Source organism: Trachinotus anak, unplaced genomic scaffold (assembly GCF_046630095.1).
Source record: "Trachinotus anak isolate AG129_WGS33_773 ecotype Australia unplaced genomic scaffold, CSIRO_AGI_Tana_v1 ptg000015l, whole genome shotgun sequence".
Taxonomy (NCBI): Eukaryota; Metazoa; Chordata; class Actinopteri; order Carangiformes; family Carangidae; genus Trachinotus; species Trachinotus anak.
The window spans coordinates 17,254,114-17,266,058 of record NW_027273866.1 but is presented as its reverse complement, the minus strand read 5'-3'; the positions used below and the strand labels follow the sequence as shown (position 1 = coordinate 17,266,058).

General features: G+C 49.1%; 1 protein-coding gene across 5 annotated transcripts; it reads right to left on the bottom strand.

Moving 5' to 3' along the window:
- Positions 1-152: 152 nt before the first annotated feature.
- On the bottom strand, positions 153-11,589 carry fbxo34 (F-box protein 34). 5 transcript variants are annotated; one of them, XM_071498612.1, is made up of 3 exons: positions 11,369-11,589; positions 6,503-6,754; positions 153-4,156 (listed from the first exon to the last, which is right to left on the bottom strand). In XM_071498612.1, the coding sequence occupies exon 3, from the start codon at positions 4,147-4,149 to the stop codon at positions 2,107-2,109; it is 2,043 nt and encodes a 680-aa protein (XP_071354713.1). In that variant the 5' UTR covers positions 4,150-4,156; positions 6,503-6,754; positions 11,369-11,589; the 3' UTR covers positions 153-2,106. The 5 variants fall into 5 exon arrangements, with proteins under 5 accessions (XP_071354713.1, XP_071354712.1, XP_071354711.1 ...); XM_071498611.1 differs by having other exon boundaries at positions 6,578-6,754; XM_071498610.1 differs by lacking the exons at positions 6,503-6,754; positions 11,369-11,589 and adding exons at positions 5,591-5,674; positions 5,768-6,480.
- Positions 11,590-11,945: the final 356 nt, after the last annotated feature.

The following is an 11,945-nucleotide window of genomic DNA, read 5'->3' as shown; positions in this document are numbered from 1 at the left end:
GAGCTCGACCCTGATGATCTGCTGATGATCTGACTTTGCTGGAGGATCAGTGTTGGTCTGGAGCAGGAGACGGGACTTTTCAGCACAAACACAAACTTTCTGACTGAATCAGTGAAATAAAAGGTGAGTCAAATCCTTTTAACCCAAACAAGAACCCATGAGAAAGCACTTTATTAAAGCAAAAAATCTTTTAACAGCAAAAAGCAGAACAGCCAGCAGACAGAAGCCAACAGGCATCTCTGAAGGTCAAAGGTCATAACCCCCCCATATTCTTTTTTCTATAATCTCTATAGTCCAGTTTCATATTGCATCGTCTCCGAGAACACTCAAGGCCACGTTCCCTCGTTTCCCTCCTGAAAACAAGAATAATTAAAACATCCGTCCCGTTAAAGGTGATTATCACTGAGCTGCTGACTGAGGCACGAGTTCATGTCCACGACTGAGAAACAGGAAAATAAATTGTCTCTTGTTCAAACACACGGCGCTCATAAACTCCGACTGATTCTGTACAAATGTAAACAAACAAGGTGCAGGTAAAGTCCATCACCACTCCCTCTGAAGCTCCGCCCCCTGCTCACCTGACAACCAGGTGGTCTGAAAAGTCTCTGCTGATTCCTGTCAGAGTTCACGTTGATCCACGATCAACTGTTTAGTCCACGAACGTCAGGAAACAGTGAAAACTGCTCGTCAAACATCTTTGTTTCCTCCTCAACATGAAAACTAACTGAAACCAGAGAAAGCAGCAGCTGCATAAACAACATGATCAATCGATCGATCGACACTGAAGGGAGGTGTGATGTGGATCTGATTCTCTGCCTCAGCATCATGATACTGATTCAGATCAACAGAGCTCAATAAGAACTGATGAACAGTTTCAGTTTAAAGATAGAGACAGATGTTTTCTGTAGTGAGACGTTCACACAGCGACACATGAACCGGACGAACAGATGGAAATCACCGTCCTCAAGCTCAAGATCCACTTACTACATTCTGCAGCTTTCAGCTGTGTCTCACAGGCTTCATCAGTTTTCTCTGTCGTAAACAAAACAAACATCAAGTCTGAACTTTGACATGTGCTCAGTTTAAACTGAGCTGATGAAGACCATGTGACTTGGTTGAAAGAGCTGCAACCATTAGTCAATGAGCTGATGAGTTGACAGAGAGGAAGCTGATAATTGATTAATCATCCTCTGGTTGAAAGCTGCAGAAGTGGAGACAGACGCTGTGCAGGTGAACCACAGGCTGGTTTTTAATCACCTGACGGACTCGTGGACATCAGACCCTGTGAGCTGTCAGCTGGTGACGGACCATGAGTCATGTGACCATATGAACGACACAGACACTGAATGAAGCTGTGAACAGTCGATGACGAGCTCTGAACGTCACCGTGTTCAGTTTACATGAGACCAGAGACCAGTTTTAATCTGAAAATAACTTTAGTTTCCTGAAGAGAAATTTTTATCTCTGTTGGTGGTGAAGCAGCTGCAGCACCTGACAGTCAGAGAAGAAGAAGAGTCCTGGCCGAGACCCCCTTCCCTCCAACGGGTTCATCACTAACGAGGCACTGATCCGTTAACGAGCTGCTGCTGTGAGGAGTCGAATGACTGATGACTGACGGCTGCAGTTTGTGAAGAAACCAAAATCGAAGCAGGAAGACGGTAATCAGGTGATCAATGTGATTCAGGTTTTTAAATACAACTCGTCACATTCTGCAGGAACTCGTCAATAAATATCCAGCTTCAGCTCCAGACACCACCTGAACAAACATCAGACATTTTATCTGCACTTCATCCTTTCAGTTTTTTTTAAGCCAAGATTTTCAGCCTTAAAAACAGCTTCTGGTTCCAGCTCCTCCCCTGTACCTGAACCTGGACCTGGACCTGGACCTGAACGTCTCCTGAACTTTGATCAAATAAAAACGTTTCCTGACATTTTACAGACAAAACTTCACTCATGATCAAAAACTGACGAATCAATTGATTTTGAAAACGTTTGTTAGTTTCAGCCGTTCAGTGTTTTGAAGGAAAATCTGACAGACAGACAGACAGACAGACAGACAGACAGACAGACACACACACACACACACACACACACACACACACACTCTCAGTCGTCATGGTGGCTCCTCCTGTAGATCGGCACATTGATGCTGTGGAACGCTGGTACCCAGCGGTTGTCATGGAGACCCACGTTGCATCCAGGCGCGTCTCTGTGGGCGCCATGGCAACACATCCAGTACCCGGGGCCGTAGGGCAGCGCCTGGCAGTACGGCTTGTGGTGCCAGCGGCACAGCGACACGTCGCCACGGCCGTACCGTTTCTTGCACTGCTTGCAGGGGTCGTCACGGTAACGGGGGTCGGACACCCAGAGTGAGTCGGCGGGCCGCACGCCATAGTTCTCAATGACAAACTTGAAATAGTGGCAGGTGCACTTGAGCGCGGCGAGGCTCTGCGTGGGCAGCAGCAGGAGGATCTTCACCAGCAGGTGATGCGGCAGTACAGCCAGGTACGGCTGCGGCTCCAGCAGCTGCTGCAGCCGCTGACGCATCTCCAGGAAGTCCTGCGACACTGACGCTCGCCGGCCCAGAAGCACTGCAGCAGAGCAGGGGCTTGTACCCACAACCTCCTTCTCCTGACCCCCGCCAACCTTTCTCCACCTCCTTTTCTCTGATTGGCTGCCAGAGTCAGGGGAGGGGCTAACAGCAGAGGGGCTCGGCTGCAAGGAGGCAGGCTCCAGGTCAAAAGTCGTTCTGGGGTGAGGGGGGCGGGGCTCTGAGTCTTTGGGGGGAGGGGTGGAGTCTGTACCGTCTGAAGCAGCAGGAGACGGAGACAAAAACAACAAGCCAGGAACAGGCTCCGCCTCCTCTGGCTGAGGGGGCGGGACTACAGTCTGATTCTCAGTGACAGGGCTCTGTGTCTCCAGACCTCCCCCCACCCTGACCACCTGAGTCTCACCTGCGAGGGGGGAGGGGGCCGTAGCCGTGTCACATGAAGGGGGGGTGGTCCGAGCTGAGGCAGGTGTCTGCTTCCTGACTTTCTCTGAGCAGCTGATTGGCTCCCTGCTCAGACTCTGAGCTCCCAGCAGTGATGACGATGTTACAGGTGATGATGTCAGATGGGAGGGGGTGGAGCTCTGGTCCCCGGCAGTGAGCAGGACTCGTCCCACCGTCCTCCTCAGGCTGTTGCTCCTCGACAGATCTCCCTCCGTCCTCCTCCTCAGACACTCCGACTCCAGCTTTGCCACCATGTCCGACACTCTGATGCTCTCCGGCTCTTCCCCCCTGTCCTCTGACACCTCCCTGTCCTCTGACCCCTCCCTGTGCTCTGACCCCTCCCTGACGTCAGGGGGTGGAGGTCTGGACAGAGTGATGGTGGTGGAGCTCCTCTGGAGAGAGAGGATGGGTTTGCAGTCTAGCTGCTGCTCGTTCGCCCTCTGCTCCAGGAACGCCACCATCTCCACCACCGATACCTTCTGCTCCTCCTCCTCTGCCACGCCTCCACACCACCCCCCCCCCAACCTCTGAGTTGAGTTGAGGTTTTGGTTCTGGTTGCTTCCAGACCTGCGGCGGCGTTTGGCACAGCAGTTCTCCTCCCAGCTCCCTTTTGCCTTCACGGCCCTCGTTAGTCCCGACATGGTGCCGTGGTTCGTACACAGTGGCGGCGCCCTGTCCCGGCCCGAGCTGCCGGTTGAGGTGTGTTCACTGCCTCTGGCTCCATCTGTCCGTCCTCCCTCTGAAGCAAAGATGGCAATCTTCTCACGGACGTGTCCGGGTTTGATGACGGTCCAGATGTCCAGCGGGGCGTCCACATCCTCGGTGGTGGTCTGGTACAATCTGATCGTGTCGTTCTCACAGCCTGGCGGCGGGGGAAGGAGCTGCAGGGTGATGCTAGATGCCGCCTTCGGCCGCAACGATGCCACGTTGCTGCTGACGTTGTTGTTTGTTGTGTTGCTGCAGTGAAGCATGTTGGTGGAGATGACGCTGAACGGGAGGCAGCTGCTGCTGATGTTGCCATGGTTACCACTGCAGGTCTTCAACAGCGACCCCTGCTGGCTCACAAACAGACCACTCCGCTGGGACGACGTCTGAACACCGGCCGCATCCAAACACAACTCAGAGCGCACAAGCTTCGGACATGACTTCAGATGCATGATGGTCCTGAGAGAGAGAGAGAGAGAGAGAGAGAGAGAGAGAGAGAGAGAGAGAGAGAGAGAGACATAGAGACAGACAGAGGGAGAGAGAGAGAAGGAGAGAGAGAGAGAGAGACAGAGACAGAGAGGGGAGAGAGAGAGAGACAGAGAGAGGGAGAGAGACAGAGAGAGAGTGAGGCAGTGAGGCAGAGAGAGAGGCAGAGAGAGAGAGGCAGAGAGAGAGGCAGAGAGAGAGAGAGAGACATAGAGACAGACAGAGGGAGAGAGAGAGAAGGAGAGAGAGACAGAGACAGAGAGGGGAGAGAGAGAGAGACAGAGAGGGAGAGAGACAGAGAGAGAGTGAGGCAGTGAGGCAGAGAGAGAGAGGCAGAGAGAGAGAGAGAGAGGCAGAGAGAGAGAGAGAGAGAGACAGAGAGAGAGAGAGAGGCAGAGAGAGAGAGGCAGAGAGAGAGAGAGAGAGGCAGAGAGAGTGAGAGAGAGAGGCAGAGAGAGAGAGAGGCAGAGAGAGAGAGAGAGAGAGAGAGACAGAATTACTTCAACCCTGTTCAAAAACCACTGAGCTCCAGGAGAAAATGTTTATGAGCGACGTCGTCCTCGTCTGTCACCTGCTGCCTCAGGTGAAGCAGGTGAATCAGAATAAAATGAGCAGATACTGAACGTCCAGGTTCGTCTGTGGAGAAGTTCACAAACACAGAGACAGAAACTGATCCAAACCTGCTGCAGTTCATCCTCAACAACACAATTTACATCAGCTCAGACCTTTCAAGGACAGATTCCCACACACACACACCCACCCACCCACACACACACACCCACACACACACACACACACACACACACACACACGAATGCCTTATAAGCACTGGTTGGACAGACACACTGGGGGAGGATCCTGCTGCTAGAGGACACTCACTGGTTTTACTGGAACACAGTTAAACATTGAGCAGCTTTTATTTCTCTGTCACACCGACTGATTCTCAGGAGCTCGTCAGCTGCCTCAGGCAGACGTGCTCTGATTGGTTGGTTTGTAGACGTGCTCTGATTGGTTGGTTTGTTTATTTCCTGCTGATTTTTTTTTTTTTTTGGCTTTTTCATACCTTTATTGGATAGGGCAGTTGAGAGAGACAGGAAATGGGGAGGCAGAGAGAGGGGGAATGACACGCAGGAGAGGGCCACCCGGCGCGGGATTCAAGCTGGGGCCGCCTGCAGTGAGGACTATAGCCTCAACACATGGGGCAGGTGCTCTACCCACTGAGCTAAACACTGCCCCATTTCCTGCTGATTGATCAGTTAATTAAAGGTCTACTGTTTCAGCTGTGAGGATAAAGAAGCTCTTGCTGTTTTAACTTTGTTCTCCATCAGCAGAAACGTGAAGGAGCTGACAGCTGCTCCTTCTGCTTCTGTTCACAGTGAAACTGAACCACGTCTCAGTGACACGTACATGTGAGAAAGGTGTTCTGGTTCGCTGCAGGTCTGAGGGGTGGATCCAAACCTCTAAACCTCAGCAGGTGGATCTCGCTGCTGTCTGGTTTGAAACAGAGGAAGAAAAATAAACCGACCAACTGACTGATGGAGCTGGTTCATGTTCAGGGTCTTTAATTCACTGGGACTGACTCACCTCTCCACAGCTCTGTGGTGTGACCTCTGACCTCTCTTGTTAGGTTGTGTAATTCTAATTGCTCCCAGTCGCAGTGACGACAACGCACCTGCAGCTCCGCCGTCGTTCAGACTTCACTCGAACTCTAACCCACACATCAGCTCAAAATGTTCTGTTCACTATTTCATTTCATTAGAGAAGAAAACAGCAGATTTCCCAGTGATCTTCAGCTTGATGTAGTAAAAGGCTTTTGAAACATCTTCAGTGGAGGATTGTGTAACTGCAGTGACTCACGTTTTAAACAAACACTCATTTCTTCGCTGTTACATCATCAGTGATGTCATCCTACAAACTAGACACATGCACTTGAGGTTTTAAAGGCAGTTTGCATGAGGCTGTGATGGGACAGATCAGAGGTAGTGAGGCAGGAACAGTAAATTATGAGACAGTTTCCAGGAAATGAAGTGGAAAACACAGAACGTGTAAATCAAAGTGTTTCCACAGGTTTTCTCTCATGGATCTCCTGAGTGGTTCTGAACATAGAAACAGAGACAATAGAACCATCTTACAGGTTCATGTTCTGTCTCTTTGTTTCTGATTAATACATCTTTTCTGTAAAGACTACAATACCCATGAGCCTCAGCTGCTGCTGTGTGAAGAGGTCAGTCAGAGAACGTTGCTGAAACTCAGGTTTCTACAAACTTCAGTAACAAGAACATGAAGCTCTGTGATTGGCTGTTTGTCAGTGAAATGCACCTTGGGAATCGTAGTTGACTTCTCTCCACAGTTCATCAGTTTGAACCACAACTCAGTGGTTACATCACAGTTTACCTCCAGGCTGCGTGCTGATTGGTCGGTGGTGTGGGGGGCGTGGTCCAGGTTAGAGTGACAGCTCCTCTGATCCTTCAGTTTCACATCGCTCAGACGTTCACTGTGACTCCTCCCCCGACAGGAAACAAAACCAGACCCTGTCAGTCCTCTGACCCCTCAGCAGTCAGGACGCACAACCTGCACAAAAACACACACACACACACACACAATGAACAGAGCTGTTGAAGATTCATCGGTGTCACCTGAAGCCGTTTGTGTGTTAAATCACAGTGTGTGTGAGACGTTTTCTCACCATCAGATCATGTGATTCACCAGGTGTCATGATCTGAACCTGTCACCTCCCATTCATCTGCAGCGCTGATAGTAAGAGAGTGTGTGTGTGTGTGTGTGTGTGTGTGCGTGTGTGCGTGTGCGTGTGTACCCTGTCTCACCCTCACACTGGTTGAGGGGCAGGTACACCTGGACAGGTCACCTGTCAATCACAGGGCTGATAGAGGGAAACCCAGGACCTTGTTGTTGTGAGGTGACTCGTCATCACTGCACCGTGATCATTGGTTAAACCCAGACCAATCGGAGGGCTTCACCACACAGGTTCACTAAGGCCCTGACAGAGATGTGACTCAGTCCAGATCACTGATTTACAGCCGGGCCTGAAAGACCCGGTTCTGGACACATGTCAGCGACGTGGTCTGGGGGTCCAAGATTTATGGCGCTGACTGGTTGTGATCCCGATACTCAGATCCCTCAGTCTTTCAGTCATGTTTCGTCCCTGTGGCCTCTCACAGACACCAGCGAAGAAGAGCGACAGGAAGCGGACAGTGAGGAGCAGCTCAGCGGCTCCAGAGTCAACAACAGCTCACAGGAGGAGGAGCAGGAGTGTCTGATTATTAATGTCTATCTTTCATCTGTCTCACAGTGTTAGAGACACTGAACTGGAGGAGCCGACCTGAGTCTGGGTCATGTGACTGTTTACAGGCCTGTGATTGGTCAGAGTGAAGCCTCAGTTCCTCTGGGTTTTAGAGAAACAAAACAGTCTGAAGCTTGTTTCAGCCTGTTCAGACAACCACACCCTCCACTCAACCACAAGGCATGCTGGGAAAACACCAACATGCTCTGTGTGTGTGTGTGTGTGTGTGTGTGTGTTACGCGTCATGTTTCCAAGAGAGAAAAACACACAGAGCTTCACAGACCAACTAGACTGGTTTTCTCTGTTTAACCTAACACACACACACACACACACACACACACACACACACACACACACACACACACACACACACACACAGAGCTGCTCAGAGTGAATTGTTTTTGGATGTATTGTGATAAAAGCTGCTTCAGAAGCTCAGGTCCACACACAGACTGAGACCAGCTGCACTGACTGCAGTTAAAACCAGTATCAGAGTGTGTGTGAACCAGCAGGTAAAACGTGTTCCTGCCTCCTCCAGCTCGGTCCTGATGATGTGAACCTGGAACCAGCTCCAGGGAGAAGCTCAGGACTCGGTGAGGAAACACACACATCACACCTCCTCACACAGGCCTCAACAGGTGAGCTGGTGTGGTGACTTGAACGTCACCTGCTCTGCTCCAAGCGTAGAGGTTCCCTCCCTCCCCGGATAAGCTCTGAGCAGCGTCAGGTTTTATCTGATGAAACTGAATCATCAAGACTGGATTCTGCACTGTGACTGATTCTGGACTGTGAACGACAGGTGAATCAGATCATATCTGAGATCCTAGTGCAGAGAAAAGGAACCTTTAAATCAGACCTTTACTCTGGAGGTCAGCCCAGGTGGAGCCTCACTGAACCAACAGGTGATAATCTAACTTACTGTCAGGTGGTTACACCTCTTCTTCCTCTCTCACCCTAACCCTTTGCAGAGATGTGTAGTAGAGCTGAAGCAATTAGTCAATTAATCAATCAGTCAATCAACAGGAAAATAATGGGGAACCACTTTGATGATGTATCAGTTTCAGTCTTCCTCTCTCTGTCATATCAGTATAAACTTTATTGTTTATTTATGTTCAGCTGTGATGGACATTTTTCTGACATCTCAAAAACACCAAAATTCAATCAATTAATCAATTAATCGAAGAATCATATTCAATCTCTGCTGCCACGATCAATAGTGCTTGTATATCAGACTGCTGTGTGTTAAACATCAGACTGAGGTCAGAGGTCAGAGGTCAGAGCAGCTGACGCTTCATGGTTCTCCTCGTCGTCCCTCAGCTCCACAAAGCTCTGAGCTCTGAGGTGAACCCGACTCCTGAAGCTGCTGTGCTGCTTTACTGTTTCCAGCATCCGTTTCCATGGAGCTTGATGCTGTTCAGCAGCGAGCTGATTGGACGTCTGCTCGTCTCATACCTGAGCCTTCGACCGCTCTCACACAGCCAGCTCTGATTCGCTGTTGTATGAAGTGGTAGTAAACACTGTGGACAGGCTAGGAGCTGATTGGCTCATCACTGGACAAAGTTCAAAGTGCAGCTGCAGAGCGTATTTACAGGAACAGCTGCTGATCACCTGAGATCAATAAGACGTCCAATCACCATGATGTGTTTGTGTGTGGACCAACCGGCAGTCAGTCACTTACCTGAACATACCTGACCTGCAGTCATGATGGAGGTGTAATTTATTCTGAGTCAGTTCAGCCTCTGAGCTGAGGATTCACTGCTCCTCTCTGTCTGTTATGATTCTACAGGACAGGTAGGTTCTCTCTCTGTAGGTGATGTGTGCAATTAGAAACCAGTGAGGTGTGAAGTGAAACCAGAAGAAAATAAGGTTTATGTAGCTGTGTCACAATAACCTGGAATATAACCACAGGAGGGAGGCGATGAGTGACCACGTTCAGCTCAGGTATGGGGCTGTTAACCTGTAAGCTAAGAAGGCTGCTTGTGCTAGCACTGCTAACGTTAGCCACAGTGATCGTTTACCTGCAGACATCTACAGGTAAATTTCTGTTGAATGGACAGAGACATGAGCGGTGAGGAGACGGAGACAGAGACGATGACAAACTGTGCTGTGGAGGTTTTTCTCACCAAACATCCTGACAGTTTATTCGGGAGAGAAAAGAGATAGTGGAGCTTTTATTCTGAAGTTTGGTTCCTGTCCCTGATTCAGACAGTCAGGTTTCATATGTCATAGAGCCTACGGAACCAATCCTGTCAACTTGTGGGGACGGGGGGCGGAGCTAAATACACCTGAAACCTTGTGAGTACAGAGAGCCAGAGTTAGCATTAGAACAACCACTAACACTGTGTCAGCCACTGCCAGTTACAAGCTAACAAACAACAAAAACAAATAAAAGATGCTAACTACGCTAACGGTTCTGATCCGTCTGCTAGTCTCTGATTCTGGTCTCAGACTCCTCATCTGAGTCTGGGTCTGACTGAGGCTCCAACATGAGGCTGAGTCTCTCTGATGTTTCCTCCTCTCACATCTTTTTCACCTTTGATGTGTGAAAACGTCTTAAACTAAAAATGAATCACATCAGAGGATTTTTACACAGAGAGGAACATAAACATTAAATATGGTGGAGCTTCCTTTCGTTTCTTTGCTGCTCGAGTTAGGAACAAAAAGAGGATCTGAGACTAGAACCAACACTGTCTCTGTTTCCACTGGTATGAAATCTTCTGCACTGACAGATTTGCTTTGTTTTTGCCTCAATGGTCATTTAGTCCATGAAATGTCAGGACAGTAAAAATGTTCGTCTGAGTTTCTCAGAGTTTAAGGTGATTTCTTCAAAAGTCTTATTTTTTCTGAAAAGATTCAGTTTCTTATCAAGTGACAAATAAAAGCATCAAACCTTCACATCAGGATCCAACAACAAAGATTTCCTCTGTTTGAAAAAAAATTACAAAAAGGATTTTGCTTCAACATTAACAATAATTAATTATTACTACGTCGTTTTTTTTTAAGCAATGTCAACAACAAAAACATCTCTCTGTGTAAATTGCTTCTTTTCTTTGTCTCATAATAAACTGAAACTCTTCTAACAAACATCTGGAGACGTCGCCTCGGACTCGTGCAGCTGCTAATGTTTTCTGGAGCCAATGATTAATCGATCAATGAGAAATAATCACTGAGGGAAACAGCTGCGGGCCCTCTCATCTCTGCTGTTGGAGTTCATGAACCCTCCGTCGGCCTCATACTCCCACCGAGCACCGACATGTCCGCAGTCATGCCGCTGACTGACAGCACCCGGCGGGTTCCGGGTTCGTTTCGAGCTGTGTCAGTAACCAGCAGTGACCCGTGTTCACCAGCTGAACTGACCCACAGCAGCAAGTAGACGGGATCCAGTCTGGAGCCGCTCGGTGGCCTGAAGCCCCAAACAGCTGTGGTGAACTTTAGTCCGGCTCACAGACAGACCCTGAGGCCTCTGCACCACCGCCACTGTCCGCAGCTGATGTCTGTTCGCTCCAGTCCGGCTCTGACCGACGCTAGAACCGGTTCCATGAACCCGAGCAGACGGTAAACAGACCGTCCATCACCCCGACACCACCCAGACACCCAGCCCGTAACCGGAGCTGACTTCCGACACAAGTCCTCAAACTTTGCTAGCCTCGGCGCTAACTAGCATGCTACTAGCCGCGGCCGTTCGAAACCATGATACACCTGGCTAACTGACTAGCCCAGCGGCTAACGACACAGCCAAGAGGAAGCAACGGACCGTGGACATTTGAACAAACTAAAGGTCTTTTTGAAGGAACTTCCCCGCGTCTCTGTGGGTTCGTGTTCAGGCACAAACGGGCGGTTGTTGCCCCAGAACCCAGCGGACTGAGGCCGAGGGTCAGACTAACCTGAGGGGGGACTCTCTCCGTCTCCGTCGGTGGCTGACAGCGACGAAAACACCTAAATCCCTCTGTTCCCGGTTTGTCCCGCTAACGTTGAGCTCCGCCGCTTCCGCTTCGTCCGGTTAACTGAAGATAACATTTGTTTTAAAATGTTAAATCACGGGTTCAACGGAGCTCCGCTGCTCCCGAACCTGTCGGTTCCTGAGACCGAACCGAGCACACTGACGTACAACTTGGAGCTGCTGCGTCATGACGTAACGCAGTCTGCAAAAGATCGTCTATATACAAGAAGATGCGGTTACACTGGTTATAAAGATGACTCTGCCTTTTCCCCAAACTCATCTTATTTTACCTCTTGTTAAATAATAATAATTTGACCTTACTTTAAAATTTAAGAAAATAATGAAAATAGTTAATTTTCTGTTGGTTGATTAATCAAACAAATGTCGCAGCTCTAATTATGCCTTGTGTATGTTTTCCAACTACTATAATCAATACTTAAAATTTGATCTTCTTTTATTTTATTCACTTTTTTATTTTATTTATTACTTATTTTTTCTCCTTTTTTGACCTCGTTGTTTCA